General features: G+C 34.3%; 1 protein-coding gene across 1 annotated transcript in view; it reads left to right on the top strand.

Moving 5' to 3' along the window:
- The window catches only part of LOC149805885 (lethal(2) giant larvae protein homolog 1-like), a 327,641-nt gene that overhangs the window by 248,481 nt on the left and 58,052 nt on the right, over nucleotides 1–21,108 (top strand). The window contains 6 exon segments of the mRNA XM_089950631.1: nucleotides 2,287–2,370; nucleotides 9,446–9,572; nucleotides 15,208–15,259; nucleotides 16,304–16,476; nucleotides 19,481–19,698; nucleotides 20,340–20,407. Coding sequence (XP_089806757.1) covers nucleotides 2,287–2,370; nucleotides 9,446–9,572; nucleotides 15,208–15,259; nucleotides 16,304–16,476; nucleotides 19,481–19,698; nucleotides 20,340–20,407 — 722 coding nt within the window.

Consider the following 21,108-nt stretch of genomic DNA (forward strand, 5'->3'; position numbering starts at 1 on the left):
AAATGCATATAAATCTACATGCTTAAGAACCGCAGCCCCGTCGTATGTTGGGTAACTCATTTCAGTTGATCAATCAAACACTCTTATAAATTTTACTGTGTACATACTCTAATTAAACTACCTTAAATTAACCTACTCTATAATAAATGTGATTAAAGACAGCAAGCCAACCATGCGAAATGAATACTTTGTAAAATAAAGAGCTTTGTTTCACAGATACGGAGCATTGTGGGGAAAACGAGTTTCAGAGAATTTCTGAATTCACATGTTGAGATATCCTCAAGGTTGATAAGAATTTTAACTATTACTTGCAAGGAAATCACGGCATCAGTATTTTACTAATTAAAAAATTTTAAACAATGATTTTCGACGTAGACGACTCTCATGAAATAAATGTTGCATGTTTTTGATAAAAAGGAATCTTGCTTGGTAGTGTATCAACAGTTAGTCTGTTTCCCTGCTTCGTGGACTCCTAGTTAATCAACAAAACAAAAAGCCATGACATAAGACACCATTGTTTTCGTGTACCATGTTTGGTTGTTGAAACCAATTGGAATCATGTTATTGATCTTTCAGATGTTCGATATTTTGAAAATAAAGGTAATTTATAGAGAAAAACAAACAAAAGAAAAAGCTCTTTATTGACAATTTTTCTTGACTCAATTATAAAATGAGGATTCAGCGCTTAAACAGCCCAGCCCCAACCCCCATTGCAACCCTACATTTTTCTGGATTTTAGCATTTTTTTTAGGTCCCTTAGTAACTTGCTCCCTCGCTTATAGTGTGGTCTGTTTTGGACCCTGATGTGTGCAAGTTATTGAGGGAGAGGTGTATGTGGTAAACAGGTACCCTATGGCTCATGTTATTACCAGGGTTATTATCAACGGGCGGTTACCCGAGTAACCTGATACCCATTGGCATCTTTAGTCTAGATGGTCCTAAATAAAAGTGGTGCCAACCTGACATCTAATGTGGCCACCATGGAATCCGTCTTGGAAATCTTATCACATTTTTGATGAATAGAAAGTCTTAACAGCATAGTGGTTTTTTTCCCTGAAGACCTATTATGTTGTCTGTTTGTTCAAAATGAAAATTGTGAAAATCTCTCTGCCAGTATGGCTGTCTTGGTGGCCATCCTGAAAATATTGATGTCATGACTCCAGGATTGATTGTTATATTGCTACCAAAAGACTTATTTTTGAATCTAGTTGATCCTAAATGAAACAGATACTGATCTTATAGCTAATATGACCAGTATTAGCGGCTGCTCAGTGCTGACACCACATGGTGTCGTCAAATTCCAACCTTTTGATAGGAAATGGACTCTGACCCTACACCTCAACATTAATGTCCAAATATCAAAAATGGGGTGGCAAGGGTCACAGGAAACTCGGACTAGACCAAACTTAGTGGATTGTTTCCACTTGGTTAAGGATTTGAAAACGGCTTAAAACTTATGGAATAAATGCAAGAACTTCAGAAATATGATTGTCGTAGTAAAATCCAGATAATGGCTTGTCTGATATGGATTCAGGTCATCATGTGAAATGGAAAGGAATTCCAAGAATTATATCAGTTTGTGAGATAGTAGCAAGCCATTGAGCTGCGTAGGGTTTGGAACTGTACAAGAGGTAAATAATGTCTATATATACTTTACAAACTTTTCAGTTGAACATAATGTTTACTGCCACTGCATATGTTTTTAGTATGGAACTATTTAATTGCATGTTTTCCAACTTTACAATAGCAGATCATTATATTATACTGGTCAAATTTACAGAACAAAATCAGTTGCCTTACTGAGATGGTCTTGTCAGAGCTTGGAAGAGACCTGTTGATTTTGGAGTTAAGGTCAAAGGTTATGGTCATTGTGGTGCAAACAAAAAATGGTTTTGCAGAACAACTTTGTTTCTGAGTTAAGGCTTGTGATGAAACATTATGGCTGGCCAGAACTTGGGATAATAAAGATGCCATTACAGTCTGGGGTGTAAGGGTCATGGGTCACAGTTTTGCAAAGTTCATGAGGCAGGTGTATAATGTGCTGTTATAAGTACTATTGTTTAAATACCTGTTCTGGCAGTTTTGCTCTTTTGGAAATGGGAACCAGTCCTAAATCCCATGGCATATTGATGTCATCTTGGAATTATCTAGGGTAATGGGTGGGTATGTTGCATTGTATTTGATAACACATAACTTCTGTTTATACTTAGTGACTTTTCATTTTGCTTTGATACATATATATATATATATATATATATATATATATATATTATATTATATTTGCAGTTCCTTATTGGGTACAACAGAGGTCTGATAGTATTGTGGGATAACACAAACAGTAATGCAGACCAAACTTATAATGCCACACAGGTAAGAGTGTATTTATTTGTAAACAAAACAAGACCAATGTAGATAAGTAGGCATGATGAAGAAAACTTTCAACTGAATATCTGATTGGTTTTTGAAGACTAGTTTTCCTCATTACCCCACCCCTTTTCCCAGTTAAAAAAGTGTTATGTGATGTGATAGCCTCTGTTAGTGTGTGATGTCATGTAAAATTATTTACACTGTTTTAGACAAAATTGGTGTATATATGTGTACAATGCCTAAACAAAATGCGTATATAATTTCATGCTTACCTCACCAAGTTGTAAGGCCAAGTGACATTATGGCATGGTCCTGCATTAGTTGTGTGTTGGCCATCATGCATTTGCATTTTCTCTTAAAAACCACTGATTTGGAGCATCCCTGTACAAAAAATTTCAGATCTTTACAGGTGATGCACATCTGTCATCAAATATGGGTCCCCTTTGCTAAAAATATTAAAAGTACTTTAAATGACTTCTCAGAACCACTGGACAGAATTTGATCAAATTGGGCAGAATGCATAATAAAATAAAGACCTTTCACATTTAAATATTCTCAGCATGTTTTTTAATGTTTTCTAATTTCATGGTGTTTGTTTTTGTAATCATATCATTATATGTTTTTTATCTTATAGGTGTTGTCTAATGTTGTAAAGTGCTTAGAGCTTCTAAAGATTAGGCGCTATACAAAGTCCTCATTATTATTATTATTATTATTTATGCAGATGATTCCAGTCTGCTCTAAAATACTTGCACAATTCATAAAAATGGGAAAGCTTTTGTTGCAGAAAAAGAGAAAAACCTGTATATGACTTCTGATAAACCACTTATAAAAATTTGCCCTAACATTGAAAGAAACTAGACTGAAATGGCCACTGTTACTAAAAATATAGAACCTTTAAATCATGTCTTAAAAACACAGAGTAGAGAATGCATACTAGCATGGCATGAAGAACTTTCAGACTTGTACAAATGATGCCAATCTGCCATCAAATATGGCCATTATTTATAAAAATGAAAAAACCCTTTAGGTGACTTCTTTTGAAAAGCTGATACACCAGATTTAACCACACAATAACAATACCTGCATCCCATGGGATCCACTTTACAGGTAATAGTACAGAAAGCTAGTCAAGTTTGTTATTCATCAAATAGTATCTTGTTTTTGTGCAAACCTATGGAATATTACAGTTAATACGAGACCACTCACCATCATATAACCTGTACTTCATAGTTAAATAACTTGGTGAACACTGTATTATAATGTGGATTCGACATGAAGCATCCTGGCATAGATGGCTTTCAAAACAAATGATGCTGGTGCACCTTTAAGTATGACTATCTTTACAATAAAAATATTTTTTTAAAATGTGAGTTTGCACTTTAAAGCAAGGGAACATCATATGACAGGGAGATCAAGCATCTTCAACAACATGGGTCACGTAGACCAAAGATGTTAAGTTCATGGGACATTTGTATTATAGTAATTTGCTATAATTATGAAACTAACTTTTTGTAAGAGTGCTGGCCACAAAAAATTACCTGAGGGCCTCATTTGAACCATGGGCCTTCATTTGGACCACTTTGACCTATGATGAAGACCTGAGAATCAAAGGTTATGCAGATTTCTCCATCTTGCAGAAAAATCTAAACATTTGAAAGATAGCAAACATTTTTAAAAAAAATTGTAGAATAGTGTTCATACATTTCAGTTTAGAATTATTAAAATTACCAAACAATATACCTTTGAAATTAAATTGAATAATATGTACTTTGAAGATCAAGAAAAACAGAAATATAACAAGTAACACTTCAAGTAGATAAAATGTATGCAGCCTTATATACTGTATATGTAAGACAAATTAGTCTTATTACCAACAACGGAATTAGCAGCTAGGAAAGACACTTTAAAACAAGTGTAGTCCAAACAAAAACCAGCCATTGTTTGTGCATCTCTGATACCTCAAAATGACTTTGTCATTAAAATATCTGAAATATTTGTTATTTTGATGTTACTTCATATATATTCATTATTTTATCACTTTTTTATATTAAATGCTATTGGTCACAAATTGTTTAGAATGTAGATTGTGTATTGATAGCTTTAAAAACTCTCACCACCACTACCTGCCTACAATAACCCAGTATGCTTTTCTGCTGAACCATTTGCAAATTATCATTATTAATCCAAATTGCTAGACCCACCAATCTTCCAGATTCCCATCCATTACAGAATGTCTTCAACAACAAAAAAACACCCAGCAATTTATCCTGATTTTTTAAATATTGTTACCAGATTACATTTCATTTCTTTCATAGTAACAGTACTGCTACATTACTTTCAGTGGAATATTTTCTATTTCTACCAATATTTTTAAGCAACTTTTGAGATTATCTGCTATATTATATATATATATATATATATATATATATATATATATATATATATATATATATATATATATATATATATTTTGATATATCCCAATAGAAAGTTATTGTATCTTGCTTGCCAGAATTTTTCCCTCATGTCATTCATATCAGGATTGGAACAGTAATTTTACTTTTCTTCCTGACCAGAAGTCATCTTGATCATACAAAAGCTTGGCAATGCTTGTTTAAGTGCACTGGAGCAGAATAAGTATTGGAATTTTTCAAAATATATACATCTTTCAAGCACTGATAATCAAATAGCACCTCCAGTTTCATAGCAAGGGATATATATCCATTCCTTATCCCTTTCAGCACTAAATAACTACAACAGAAAGACCACCATTCAACTTTATGCAACTTTCAAGATGTTTAATAAGTGTAGGCAACATTTTTTTAGCGACTTGTTTGTGAACATTTTATTTCTTGTGATAGGAATACATATATGGTATCATTGTAAAGAAGACTAATTCAGGTCTATGAAAATATGCTCATCAACAAGTTTAGTCTCACACAGGTGACATTACAGGTAAATCAAAAGGTAAGGTAAAGGTAAATTTCATGGTGTTCAATCAAAAATATGAAATGAAGCATTTATAGAGCAATATGTTGTCTGTTTTTGATCTGGTGTCATGTTGTTACAAATTATGCTTTGAATAAATGCAGTATTATGTCACATTTCAGGGAAAGCCACACGTGGGTAACAATATTTTTACAGGTGTTGAAAATTTAAATATACATGTTTTTTTGGCCTATATGAATAAAAACATGTGCTTTGACTGTGATTACACTAGATTAATTAATTGAACAAAAGTCCAGGACAGCTCTTTGGGCAGTTTGGCTAGCAAACCATTTACCTGTATCATCACTGAAATACAGGTAGCGTTTTACCTGGATAAAGTTGTCATATGCCAGAACTTCTCCAAAATTTGATCCAGCAAACCAGAATTTCTCTTTTTGACCAATGCAGTTAATACCATCAAAAATCATAACTTCCATCAATATATAAATGTTATAAAAAGCCTGTATTTCAGAAAACGTGACACAAGTACAAGCACCTTTGTGTTGATTTGGGTCATTCTCTCACTCATGGTGTGCATTAATATTTGAAAATCTTGTTACAGCTCACTATAACATGGCAGTTGGGATCCAAAACTGCCGACTGCATTATGTACCAAACAGTGGCATAGCAAAAATGATAGAAAAGTATGTGTACTTGTGGGGTTTGGGGGGGGGGGTAAACAAAATGCCAGTCAGATGTATAGTAATACTGTTTATGTAACTTAGTTGGGTTTTTTTTCACTGCATGTTATTTATAAATTGAATTATGTCTGATAAATATATTACAGTAAGTAAATAAAAACTACACCAAGCCTCAAGCTGATTTCTTTCAATCCATAGTGTCAGATATCATATTGTGACTATCATTAAATCGATGATGTAAACACCTCATTTTAATACATATACTTGCCAGTTATAATTTCATCTGAAAGTATCAGATACATATGATGATTAGCAACTGAGTGGCATCACATACATCTTCGCTAGCCAAGGTTCCATCATGATAACCCTACACCTTGGCATATCGAGCAGATATTTCTGTTCTTCGGGTGAATTTCATTGGATGTGGTGGCAAGCTACCATATCCAATCAGATTAAGTTCAAATTTGAACACTGTTCTGATATGATTGAGACACGGGCAGCACACGACTTGAATGGACTGATAAATAGCAATTTTTCACTGCCAGTCTGTGTTTGTACAAATACCTTTCACTCAAATTCACCTGTAATGGCTTCCATCTGGTATGTAGTCATACTTTCGATGTTAAAATTATAAAGTATCCTCTTTAGGTCATTTGCCTCCACCATTTTTGGCCGATGTACAATGTACCACTGTTACACGTTGTTGGTTAGTTGACATTACATACTGAGGGAGGCAACTCATGAAATCCAAAAGATGTTGCTAGGACAAAGCACTCAAATATCTGTTTGATGCACCAAGGTGTTGATGGGGTTTAATACGGTAGTTTTTGTAATTTTGATTATCGGGTCCATAGTGTTATTACTATATTATTTCCAGCATCACAATATAATGGGGACGAGTGGTATTTCCAAAAAAAAATAGTCACTGTAAAATATCTTAAAATTCAAGAGGTGTTCAAGATCCATCAAATACTCATGCTGGGCCTGTGCATTTTGGAAAATGTGTGAATATTGTGATCCAGTTAAGATTTAGTCTATTAACAACATTTAGGTGTGGTACACATTGGCAAGTTCGCTATTGTCAAAATCCATTCTTGTTGCAAATGTTTCCCGTCTTCTTCTTGTATATTTACGAGATCAGAATTGCCGTATTTTCAATTATTTACGCTCCAGACAATTCAGACTCGTCAGCCGACAAGTCTGCCATTTTGGATGTACTTCGTTGAATTAGAAGATTAACATATATAGATCTGAAAACACCCCTTTCTTGTTAACATCCTGTCTTTGAATGTATCAAAATAGTATGCAAATGAATGATAGTAAAAAAAAATACCCCTGATATTGACTAATCAGATGATTCATCATCCAAGCAAGACATGTATGTGAGACGGGTTGAATGGTTTGCAGAGTTGAGAGGAAGTTATTGTTCCTGGATTGCTTTGCCTGACTGCAGTGTTGAAATGGTTAATTAGATAAGTATTTTGGAATACATGTTTGGATAACTGACAGCACACACTTGTCCTTTAAATTGCCGGAGATTCATTTATGAAGGCTGTAAATTGTAGATGTTTTGTTCTAGCAGGAAATGCTAAGTTACTTTCCAGTGACTTTTACATCTAATTAGCTGTCATGGTTTTGGGGGATTTTTTTTTATAGCACTCGATTCCATACTTTTTTATGGTGAAGGGAATATATTTTTAAATTGTGTTCAGTACTCTAATAGGCTTGTGTCTGCTTGGTAAATGTGCTTCAGAAGATTGCTATCCTTTACAACAGGACACAATTTTTATTCTGTGTGAAGCTAAATGTGTCTTTTAATCACTTTTATGCTAGTATTTTAATGCAGACAAAATTTATATTGTGTTGGAATAAACGTGCTTGCTGCAGATTCTCAGTCTTATATTAAGGATTAATTATAAGACAGCTGTTTTTAGCTGCAAAGGTTATAGACCAGAAGAATTTACTGCATTGCCTCTTGTCCATTGTCTGATATCTGTCCATCCATTAGCAAAAGTTTTGTTATAACTACTTCTGTTAGAATACTCAGAGGAATGCCATGAAACTTTATGCGCACATTCATCCCAAGGTCTAGTTGGTCATAAATGAAAATGGTGCAGCTTAGATATCCCAGTATGGTCATCACAACAGCCATCTTGGAAATCTTACCACTAGTCCTCCTGGATGAATTTTCATTTCATCATAGGGTTTTTCACTGAAAGACTTCTTTTGAGGTTGGTCCTAAATGAAAATGGTGCTGAAAAATGTCCAGTTGGTACTCTTGAATGGAAAGTCTTATTGACATGAGGTTTCCATCAGAAGACTTCTTAAGGTGTTTAGTTGGTCCTTAATGATAATGCTGCTACTCAGACATCCATTATGGCTGCCACAGTGGCCGTATTGAAGTTCTTGGAATGGTAGGTCCTAAATGAAAATGGTGCCAGTCTAATGTCCAATATGGCGACCACAGCACCCATTTTAAAAAAAATCTTTTTATGGTTCTCAAGAGTTTATGGTGATATTGACATGGTCTTTTCACCAAAAGACTTATTATGATCTTTAGCTGGTCCTAAATGAAAATGGTACCCTGCAGACATCCAATATGGGTGCTTATGGTGATATTGACATAGTCTTTTCACCAAAAGACTTATTATGATCTTTAGCTGGTCCTAAATGAAAATGGTACCCTGCAGACATCCAATATGGGTGCTTATGGTGATATTGACATAGTCTTTTCACCAAAAAGACTTATTATGATCTTTAGCTGGTCCTAAATAAAAATGGTACCCTGCAGACATCCAATATGGGTGCCACAATGGACATATTGAAAATCTTGACATGAATTCTCCTGAATGGCTGGTTATATTAGCATAGCCTTGTTTTCTTCTGGAGGTTAATTTATCCTTAACGAAAATAATCCCAATCTTACATACAATATGGCTGCTATAGTCCAATTTGAAAGTCTTATCACACCAGAATATCGGCGATGTTTTAACACTCCATAGTTAAAAAGATTGAGTGATCACTGTTGTAATGTCAGCCTTTTGATGGTCTTAGTGCATTATAGAGAGAGACACGTGCCAAAGAGCACAGCAGAAATTATTTGCATGATGCAGGATCGTTGAGTAGAAACCAGTAGTCTTTATGTTTAAAAGAATGTCTCAAGAACTCATTTTGCAATAAAAATTCCCAAATCTAGAGATGGAGGTTCAGAAATGTTATTGTTCGTAATCATCCCTGCCTACTGGACATCAATCTTTAACACATTTCAGTGATGGCTACTTTTGCATGGTGTTTGCTAGTGTTTTAAGTTCATGATTTTGTCTTGACTCAAAAAAACATTCCAAAAATAAAATCACATGCTAAATAACTTTGTACCTCAAGAATATTGGCTCCTGGAATGCACGAAGAAAGTAAAGTGGGTTTTTTTCATTCGGTATCCCTCACAGCAACTGGAGTCTTTGTGTTGGCATAGAAATGGGGAAGAGTTTGTTAGTGCCCATGGTGATGGAAGTTACATTGTTTGGAGCAGATCAGATGCAAGCCATCCAAAAGAGCCAGCTTTGACACCATATGGTAAGTCTCACAAATATTTTATGACTACCATTTCATGGTGCAAACATTCTTTGGTAACTGGCCTTTCTCTTTCAGGTTTGGATATATTTTGTTGTATGTGATACCTACATAGAACAAATATTACTGTTACTTTCTTATTTAATTTATAACATAACATTTACAGTGATCTTTCCCCATTCCATTAAACTTTAATTTGTAAAATTTCAAGCTATAGAGATAGAGTCAGATATATTGAGACTTCTGTGTTTGTTATCTGTGTCAAGTTGGTAGATTACTACTTAAGCAGTGATGGGGATGTTTACAGAGAATATTATCTATGGGTATGAATCATGCAAGTAATGACTCGCTTGCAACAGGTAGAGTGGTTTATCTTGTTTTATCTGACAGCCTTGTCAGAGACAATAAAGTAATAGTCATGTTCTTTGTGTACAAAATAAATTGAATGTGGTATTGATGTTAGTTTAACGTCCCTGAGATTTAAATTTTCTTACGTTTGTGAACAGGTGTCTCATTATCAAAGCAGCCATTATTTGCATTATCTGTCTACAGTGTAACCTTGTTATAACAGTGGTTGGGGTCCACAAAATGTCTTTTTGTCTATAACCAACCAGGTTAGTTAGCTGAAGAAAATGATGCACACACCCAAAAAGTGGGGTGGGGTAATAAAAATGGGTACAAAACTGTTTCATTGGCACACAGACGCTTGTATAATATATAGCATCAATAGGTAGAGTATCCCGATTATGTAGTCACAGCCAGTCTTGTAGAGTGTGTGAGAATGAATCCATAATAATTCCATCAAAATATGCACACAGATGTATAATATTTTTTAATGTCACAGATCATTCATTGTCTGAATTCAGTGCCCCAAAAAATGTGGCAGATTTATGTAAGGAAGAATAAGCACATTTAAGGTTCCATATGTATACTCGTGGACATCTCAAGGTCAATAAACAGTGTCTTTATAAACTTTTAACTGCTAAAATTTCTCTACTGCAAATCAGAATACCTTTGGGTTGTTGTTTTGTTGTTGTTGACAAACCAATTGATTTCCAGCTCATTTCCATCCTTGAATAGATCTTGAGCTAATTGACCTTACTTGAGATGATATATCGCTCCGCCTACCAAATCACGGGACATGACACCCTGCTAACCTCCAACAAACATGTTGTATTTGGCAAAGAAATATTTTCAGCTTAAGTGATATGTTTATTGAAAATGATTTGTATTATTCTTAAAAATGTAAAATTTCAAAGTTACATAAATTATACTGTGGTAGACAATATTTTTATTTGTAGTTTCAAGTTTGTATAATAATAACCTAAGTGTTTTATATCAGTTAATAATAAAAATCAATTTAAAGCTGCTCGATAACTTACTCATGTACAAGGAAATTCGCTCCAAAAGATGCTAATATATTTAGCATATAATCGTACCCTTAATTATTTGATCTGGCTTATGTTCATGCTGCCTTGGAAGTAAATGAATTAAAAATTAATAACAAAATCGTAAATAATTACTATTTAGAGGTATACTGTTGTACATAATAATTTTAAAGTTCTACTATGTTCATCAGATGGAATTTTGATCAGTGATGTCTGTTAATGTAAACATGTAAATGCATGCCTAATATGTTGGACGATAATTATCTGAAACCGTTGTTTTTGTATTTTTTTACTATTACGTTTTTGTATCCCCACTCCTTCTTCAGCCCAGTGAGAAAGTAAAGAGTCTGAAAGATCGAAACGACACATCACTATTTTTGGGACAAGCCAACATTAAACTCTAAATTTTAAAACTTTAAAATAATGCAGTCTGGGGTTCAGTGCTTTCTATACAAGAAAAATAATAAACATCAAAGCCCAAAAGTTGGTGGATTCTCCACCCATATATTAGAAACTTTTATTTTTACATGTATTTTTCAATTACAGTTCTTTTTTACCCTTCAAGCCATCAGCGGGAAATGCTTTTCTACATAATTTTATGCAAACAAACGTTGTAATTTCCATCAAGTGTTTGCATATTCAGCTGATCGTACACGCGACCACATAAAAGTCTTTTATCCATCAAAGTTTTATCTTTGTTTCGGGAAAGGAATAAGTCTGATTCCTCTATTTAGATGACCTGGATTACAAGGCTCCCCACTGCCTTTTTTTCACTCTTATCGATCGAGAAATTAACAAATCGTTGCCAAAGTTGGACTTACTTATAATCAGTTCTTTATTGCCACAAGCAGCTTGTTGGAGGAAAATGGCAGACATAAGCAATGCTTGCAGGTGTCTAATTTACATTCGCTGATTGGTTACTTGATCAGCATGATTGACAAGTGGCGATAACTCATTTGTGCTTAAGACCAAACTTTAAACTCTTTAAAAGTAAAATGCTCTTCAGTTCTTTGTGCCATTATCCATTGTAAATACCCATTGATTAACACTTTGACATCCATTTTTTTAAAATGATCAGAGCAAGAATAATTGTTAATGAACAATGGGGTCATTTGTATAGAGAATGGATGACTTTATTCACTGGTAAACTGATTGTATAATGTTAGGATTCTATGGTCATAAACTAAGTCACAGAAAAAAGCAAAACCAACAAGTTGTGTAAAACTTAACAAATAATTTAATTATTAAAATTATAAATGAAAATGTGAGAATAACTTGCAGTATTATGAAGTGAATCCAAAATGATCCTGATAAAATTCTATGAAAGTCCAAAAGAATGAAAAGTTCCATATAAATGTCAAAACTTTAAATTTACTGGTCTGCCAAGAATCACAATGTTGTCAAAATGGCATTGTGCGGAACTCCTTTGAATAATTCAATCGTTCCAGAATAATATTATTGTCCGAATAATGAGCACTTTATATATCCACTGAACAGTCCAAACAAATGTTTCTCCTCTGGAATATTATCTAAGTACAACATGAAACACATCTGCAGACTTACGACTGAGCACAGGAATAAGACTGACTCTAAATTAGGATTGAATCTAATTGCTCAGTTCCCTCCTTATATACATCTTCTATTCTGACTATATTTCACAACATACCCTGTGTGACAGATCTTACTACTCCTTTTATTTCAAAATGCCTATTCATGTGACCTTGCCCAACCAATGGGAAATTACTTAATTCTTCTGGAACCTTTCAATTCCCACTAGCCGGTGAGAAATTAACCCAAAGTCCTCAACAAGTCTTATTATTAGTAATTGTCAACACATATGTTAGCATTTATTTATATATTCTGTGCAGTTTTACACTCTTAATATTTCTAAAACAGACGCTAGTCACAAAGGCAAAATCTAACAAAAGATAGTCTCTACAGTTTTACAACCATAAATAAAAATTACAAAAAAGTAGTTAAAATCCAGGAGTTTAAAAAATATAGTTATTCATAACTGTCGCGATTGTCTAACAACACTAAAAAGCCACGTGTACATGTTGGTGGATTTCGTTTTGTTTATTTCATTTATAAATCATTGCCCCATAATTAGAACAGCACTTTGCTGTGAGATTGACATTGTTGATTAGCAGTTATTTACATTAATTGATTGATAAATTAAGGTGAGAATCCTTTATCGACCACCTCATTGTTTGGTGCTTTGTTATGTATGCAGTTTAATGAGCAAGATTTTGTTTCAGCAACGATTGTGAGGTGACATCTTTCAAAAATAAACCAAGATCAGAGTGCAGTGATTAACTAATGACACATTCAAAATGAACATTCACAAATAGAAATGTTTAACAACTTTATTCATAATGGTCAGTCTCTTAGTTGACAAAGAAATTGTAGCAAACCATGCTCAAGTGCTACTCTGCAATAACTGATTCAAATTATATAATACTGAAAAAGTGAATATTTATTGCATAAATAAATAAATCCAAGATCTGTTGCCTGATTATCAGGAGCCTATCATGTCCAGGAGCCTTCTGTAATATAATATAAACTCCTCGTTCTCAGGTAACCAACTAACCATTCCCTTCAAGGATTTATTTCGAGCATTTGAGTTGACATTTTTTCTTCCCATGCTACTCAAGTTCAACACCATCTTACCAAAAGTAGGTCGCTATGGCTTAAATTTGAACATTTCAGTGTTTTGACCTAAGTTATGTGTTTATGTTAATTTCACGTGAAGTATTAGTCACTTAGGCATACAGATTGGTATGTCGATACATCTAGGTGATTACAGCACCATCTTTCCAAAAGTAGCCACAATGACACAAGTTTTACATTTCTGTGCTGAATTTTTTTGTGTTTGGGGTAACAGGGTTCCTATAGTCTTTGAAGGCCTTTGACAGTTTGGGAAAAACGAGGTAGCATTTTCAAGTTCTGGAAAGTTGGGAAAATCGAGCAGATTACCCTGAGCTTTTAAAAGTCTTTAAAAATTGAAATAAACCACAACATTTTAATTTCTTTCCATAATCACAAATAAAATTGTCCAAGGTTGTTAGATTTGAATGTAGTCAGGTTTTCCTGGTTTCTTTCTTTTGATGACCCATTCATTTTCAATGCCCCAGCAATAACAAGCAATCATTTGTTTGGCCATAGAAAGTTGCCTTTGGCGACAACTTCAATAACACATACACTCTTCATCAAAGCAAGGCGGCTACAATCTTCAGTAAAATAGGTCTTGGAAATCTATGTTTATGGTCTTTGAAAGTTTGGGAAAAGTCTTTGAATTTATCATTCAGAATTCTGTATGAACCCTTGGTAAGTTTCTTACACACATTTAACTGCATGGCCATATAATAGAGAGGTTTGCAAGGCATTCATTTTCGATTAACACATTTCTTGTTCCTTCACATTTTTTCAAACTGTCTTTATTTTGACGGAACATGCATACATACTGGTATGATTTTTCATATGCTTTCTTCTTGGCACGGAATACCATATATACTTGCTTATGTGTCCAACTGCAAAATGTACAGAAGCAGAGTCACACTGGCGGATCTGGGTCTCTGCAGTTTGTTTGGAGTAATCAGCAGAAAAAGCAACATGGACCTTGATTAGCAGGTGTAATATGCTTAGGCAGATCAAGATCTTTGTTGTTTGTGGTTAGACCTGACTTATAAGCAAGTATATACAGTATTTAATTTAACTGTAGCCTTTCAAAACATGGAAACATATATGATAGTGTTTGCATTAAGATATGGAATATTGATCTAGAAATTTATTTTAATCATTTTCATACAGGTTTGGGTAGTATTGTGCTTTTATTTGGTCAGGCATAGAGATACAAGCAGCAGAGGTACCAGTAAAAGAAAACCATACAATGTGATGTTGGCATATTGGGTTGTATATATACCTTGTATACTTGAGTATAAGTCGAATCAAACTGCTCACAACAAAGCTCCAGATCCATTTAGCAATAGCAGATTGGGGTTCTTGCAGTTGCACTTGTCTTATAAGCGAATATATACAGTAAAGCTTCAATTGTGTTTCTTCTTTCTTTCCTTGATTTTACCCTGGCATCTTTTTTATGATGAGAGTCTTCATATTTAAAGTTTTGTGGTTGTGAGGATGATATATGCCTCTTGACACCTCCTTGACTTGATTCTCAAAGAATCCAGACCTATGTCTTTTAGTTGCTTGAATGTTTTCATTCCTGTCATTGATTCCATATTGTCTTTCAGGACCATTCCCTTGCAAGGCTATTGGAAAGTTGGACTATTTGACCTCAAAAGTGTAAGTACACTGCATAACTATGCTGTAGGAAAACTAGACGATTTGACCTTAAAAGTGCAAGTTCACTGCAGCTCTGGTTGTATACATATATATGCAAAGATCATTTATCTCTTTTTTTTTATTGAACTGCTTGCTGAAGTTAGCTGTTTAAAAAAAAGTTTATATATGCCATCAACAGAAGGCTTTTTTTTTTGTCATGGCTGTGAATACCTTGTTTGTACTTTGTTGTAATGAAAAATAATTTCTAAAGATATGACATGGAATAAGACTCTTTCTAGTTTTTTGGCTTGGTGGAATTTCAGTTCCTCCATATCTATAGCAATGTGTCCATTTTCTTTTACCAAATATAGCTTGTGTTACTGATAATAGTAACAGACTTTATGGTCCTTAACTAAAGTTAGTAATAAAGCATAAATCCACCAGCCTTTTGGCTAAAGTTGATCTCTTAAGGGAGATAACTGAATGATAGGACCTGATATTGGCTGTCTGTGTTGATATTGTTCTACTGATGGCATTGAAACATTAGTACCAAAAATGGAAATCCCAAAAAATCCTCCATTTGTGTTTCAGATACTCATCAGTTATCAAGTAACATATAAAGAGAGAAAGTTTAAGAAAGTTAAAGGTTATTTAAAGTAATATGTTTGTCATTGTAAAAAAGGGCCATAAATAAAAATATCTTTTGCGTTGTTTTACTCATCAAGCCTTTAGTATTTGCAATTACAGCATGATTAACAGTATTGTGCTGCTGTCAGCAGTATGCTTTGCTAACAGATAGAAGGACAAATTTGTTTCACTTAACAGTGCTTTGTTTCACATGTGTATGAATCCAATGTCTAACAATGTTGTCATCATTTTATGATGTCTTGTTATGGTCATGGGTGAGTTGTTAGATTATTCTTAATTGAGCATTATGAAAATCTTAGAGACATTTATATTCCTCTTTTGATGCTTTATTAGTCTTGAATGTAAATGAGAATAATGTATCCATAAGTGTTAAAAGAAATGTGATCAACATTAATATTGATATTTGTGTTATTGCAGAGACAATTTTGTAATTTTTTCTGGAGGCATGCCGCGTGCCAGCTATGGAGACCGCCATACTGTCAGTATAATGCAGGGAAGTAATCATGTGGTGTTTGATCTGACCTCTAAAATTGTGGATTTTATCAGCATAACACGGGCCATGGAAAATGACACAGAAGATGAGAAAGCAGGTACAATTCTTTCTTGTTTGTCTGATTCCTGTTTATCCAGATGATCTGTTGATTCAAACTCTTTATTTCTCCTTCATACCTGCATCTTTAATATTAACCGTAAACTTGTTACTTGTGTTTATCAGATTTGATGTCAGTTAAAACCCAGTATCATCCCTTCCATTGGGGTGCCCAAAAAGGAGAGAGGCAGGCCCTCTCCCCCCAAAAGCACCCAAGGAAAGACAAGAGGCATCCTTGTTCACCAGACGAGTCAGCAACTAGGGACAGTCCCCATGCCACATGGGAGGAGCCGTGGGATGAGGCTTCTCATACCCACAGGTCTCCATTACAGCAAGGAGATTGGTCTTTTTTACAGATTGATATGGGGGTCGCAGTCCTTTCTCCTGCATTGGAAGAAGAATGACATCTTGTCAGTTATGGTGGACTCAGTTCGACTCTGAGCAGGCTGATGTTGTGCTTCTTCCTCACATGGTCTCCTTTCCCCTCCCACCCATCAGTTCAGGTATAGGAGGAAGAGGATGTCTGTTCCTTTGACAAGGCAGCAAACAAAGTTTACCATCTGCAGCCCTGGGACTTTAGACCCAAGTCCTCAGGCTTGGAAGACACAAAAATGCAATCATGCTTGACGAGTCTCCCAGGGACTGTCTCCTGACAAGACCTCTTATTACTCCCAAACTTGGAGCTGTAGACTCATGGTCACATGCCACCCTCTTTTTGGTGGCCTCCTCAAGTCTGTGTGAAGGAGAAATCAGTTGTCCCTCGCAGCATTTCAGCATCTGCTGGAGGCTGTAGCAAAGCCATCACAGTATGTGCTGTCAGTGTTTGTCCCACTGTGGAGCTACTTCAGGCCTTGCTAATATTATTAACAAAGTACATCTTCAGGTGCCTTTCAGGTAAATTGTACATCTTAATAGAGGCAAATCAGATTTAGATAAAAGATTTGATAGAAATCTCTTTTGGATATTGTTCCCAGATGGTAATTCTTGAAACAGTAGTAGAAATTTCTTTTAAAAGGAATCACTGTAATAATTCCTCAGATAAGGTTTTGAATGCTCCGTATAAATTCTCTAGTGACATACTAAGAAAGAAAGTTTTAAAAGATGTTGTGATAAGTATTTAGAACAGTATGTTTATGATCATAAGAAGTCAATAGCAATATGAAGCTAATTAAAAGTGTTCTTGATACAAAGTTGTCTGTTACGGCTTGCGGATATGATGGCACAGACAAGTATGAATGTATTTTTATCACAGATTGTGGATGTATTTAAAGAACTCCAATAAAATGCTGCTTTAGTAAGTTGTGTAAACAAAATGTTACTAATATATTGAAGCAGATAAAGTTTAAGTATATATCTTGACAGTATCAGAGACAAGATTGTTGATGATCTGTCCATTATTATCTTATCTTATTATCATCATATTTATCATTATTATCATGAAGGCAATGATTTTGGTACCTGTGAACTTGTTAATGCAAAAAATACAAGAAAATGTTTATTGTAATCAGACTTTGTATATTGGAGTTATTCATGAATGCCTGATGGTGTAAATACTAGATTAAAAGGAGGGAAGAAAAGGATTTGCATGAGCAGTAGAACGTTTAATTGTATCTTTATTATTTAACAGGATCAAATTGGATTTTAAAAAATGTATAGATTTCGGTATTATATAGTAAAATAAAACCTAGATCATTATGCCCTTTTCATAAATCCCAATGGAAGCATTATCACCCTTGTCCACTGTTAGGAGCATATTGAATTGAAAATGTGTCTAAAGGTGGAAAATCACTGCCCTGCAGTAGTGAGACACAAAGAACACATGGTAAAATATTACATGTTACTCTTGTATTATTGAGTATATCAAACTTGAAATGAACATCCAATTAGGTCTTTTTTTTTTCCTTGTGTTTATAAACTGTGTTTGTTGACAGTTTTGTTCTATAATATACAAGTTTATTTCCCCACCTCATCAAGTCATTGTATGATATAGGATATTTATTTATTTATTATTTTCAGAGATTTATTTCATATAATAGATATTCAGTTTTGTATAAACTTGATATTTGACTTTATTTTTTATTATGAAAATGATTACTTTGTTAGACTGTCATCGACATTCTGGTCCATATAAAATATTGCCTAGATGATGATCATTTATATTTTGTTTTCTTGAAGCAATCACTTTTCCTTTCAAACATTTGTTTCTTTAACCCGCCTTTATTCTACACTAGCTGATGTATATTTTACCTTTAAAGAATTGATTACAAACTGTCAGTTGCTCAGAGGAAACACCATTGATTATACTTGAATAGTCCCATATCCTCACTACTAGTAAGTTGAAAGCTGATGAAGGTTACATTGTGCAAATAATATATAGTAAATTATCTGATGTAATTATCAACCTTGAAAGGTTATTGCTGGTAATTTAATTTTGTTTTGATGATATATGTCACACACGAGTTGTTGGCAATGAGACAGGAATAAAGAGCACAACAATTAACAGTTGGAATGTATTTCTTTTTCTTTTTCTTTAGAGGCTTTCTGTGTAAGTAGAATCATTAAAACCCGATAAAAGAGCCACATGAACTCTTTGACTGTAATAGTCAACCGTTATCTGTAGTACACATACATGAAGCATGCACTTGAAGCCTCACTTTCATTTGTTGTGAAAATGGGATTAACTTTGTGACCTTTCATAAATATCTATGATTTTGAAACTCTTGTTTATTACTGAACATTGTATCATGGATAATTGTTGTTTTAGCATTTGTGCATTTTTAGGTAAAGTTTTTTGATCATGATATCACAATGCATGCTTACTTTACATGTCTACTTATTATTTTTATATTTTTTTAAGGTCATGAAAAGCTATGGATGTTCAGTATAGATAAAATGAGTTTATATATAGGTTAAAGCATATACAGGAATAATAAATATATGGTTTAATTACAGAATGCATGTTTCAGCAGATAATTCATATACGACATATCCTGTATTTACTTTAGAGTATGATGAACCACACAGCCTGATAATCTTAGTGGAGGAGGAGGTGGTTGTTGTGGACCTGGACTCTCCCAAGTGGCCACTCTTTAACTTGCCATACCTAAACAGCCTTCATTGCTCTGCAGTCACATGCTCACAGCACATCACAAATGTTCCTGATCAGCTTTGGCAGAAACTCTCTGACAGTGGAGAAGCACAAATGAAACACTTTTCAACTAGAGTAAGTTGTCAGATGGAGATTCATAAACATAAATTCATATGAGATACATGAGGGTTAGTTACATGTACATATATGTGAGAGGCAGATAAATATTTTACATTTTACCTTATTTATCCAATATTTTCTTTTGTAGTATTTGTGATATTAGTTAAGCTGATGACTTCTTTTTTCAACCTCGTTTGTTTCGTGTGCCATATAAAAACATTGCTGCCTTATTTGGAAATGTAAACAGATCATAGTAAATATGGTATGCATCGAATAACACATTGAAAAGTATCCGAATACGGCATAACAAGCTTTATTTGGAAAATTAATTATCACAAGAACCTAGTGTTGTATGTCATGGTGGACAAAGCACAGTTAGCATAAACATACCAACATAATTTACCTGATACAGGTATAATAACTTTTGTCATTAGCCAAATTTCCTGAAAAACTTAAATTTTACTTCAGATTTTAATTAAAGTCATCTTTTTGTCTTTGACAGTTGTTTTATTTGTTCCATTGTAAGGCATAGGATCAGGTTGTAGCCTTGACCACATTGAGGCTATGACATCATAGCTGTCTTTCTATATGCACCAATAGAACCAGAATGAATATCATATTTGGTATAATTTAATTGTCATTCTTTTCTATTATAGGAGTGGCCAGTCAATGGAGGCAAGGTGACTTCTACAAAATCAACCTCCAAGGATCTTATTCTCACTGGGTAAGCGTTATTGTGTATGGGTGCCCTAGGTGGTAGAGTGGTCTGAAGCACTTGCCTTAATGGATGACTCACATCTAACCTCTGTCTATGTGGGTGCAAGTCTCAGCTCAGTTCACATGAGTATGTGAGAAAACTTGCCACTATCTTCCTATGGGTTGGTAGTTTGTCTCAAGGTCTTCTTCCACGAGATATATTTGCTTAAAAATAACCATTCATTTACGAAATATTTTGGGTTGCTTGCACTTGGAGTAAGCAAAATGTTTATCATTTGTAGTGTCAAAAGGTCCAAGGTCATGGTTGCTGCCTTACAAAAGAAAATGGTTCTTCTCCCACCAAATATACTGAATGCCATGTATCATGTGCTGAAAAAAATCTTTATTTTGTATGATTAAGATTAAGGAGGATTGATCCTCAACAAAATTGCCAAATACGGAATGTGTGCATCTTGTGTGTCCAGCTGTGGATGTTGTGGATCCAAATTTTGCATTGCATTACCTAAATTCTTATCCTTCCTATGTTCGTTCAACTTGTAAATTTTAGCAAACAGCATAGACCCTGACCTGCCATTATGTGACAGCAGTTACAGTTTGTTTAGATACTGTTTGCATTAACCCTGGTCAACAAGTGCATTATAGAACAGCAGAGCAGGGTTATGCTGTCTGTATTGAACCTGATTTGCTATAACATTGTGACAGCAGAGT

The sequence above is a fragment of the Sinohyriopsis cumingii genome, chromosome 2 (genome assembly GCF_028554795.1).
Source record: "Sinohyriopsis cumingii isolate HCF-2022 chromosome 2, ASM2855479v2, whole genome shotgun sequence".
Taxonomy (NCBI): Eukaryota; Metazoa; Mollusca; class Bivalvia; order Unionida; family Unionidae; genus Sinohyriopsis; species Sinohyriopsis cumingii.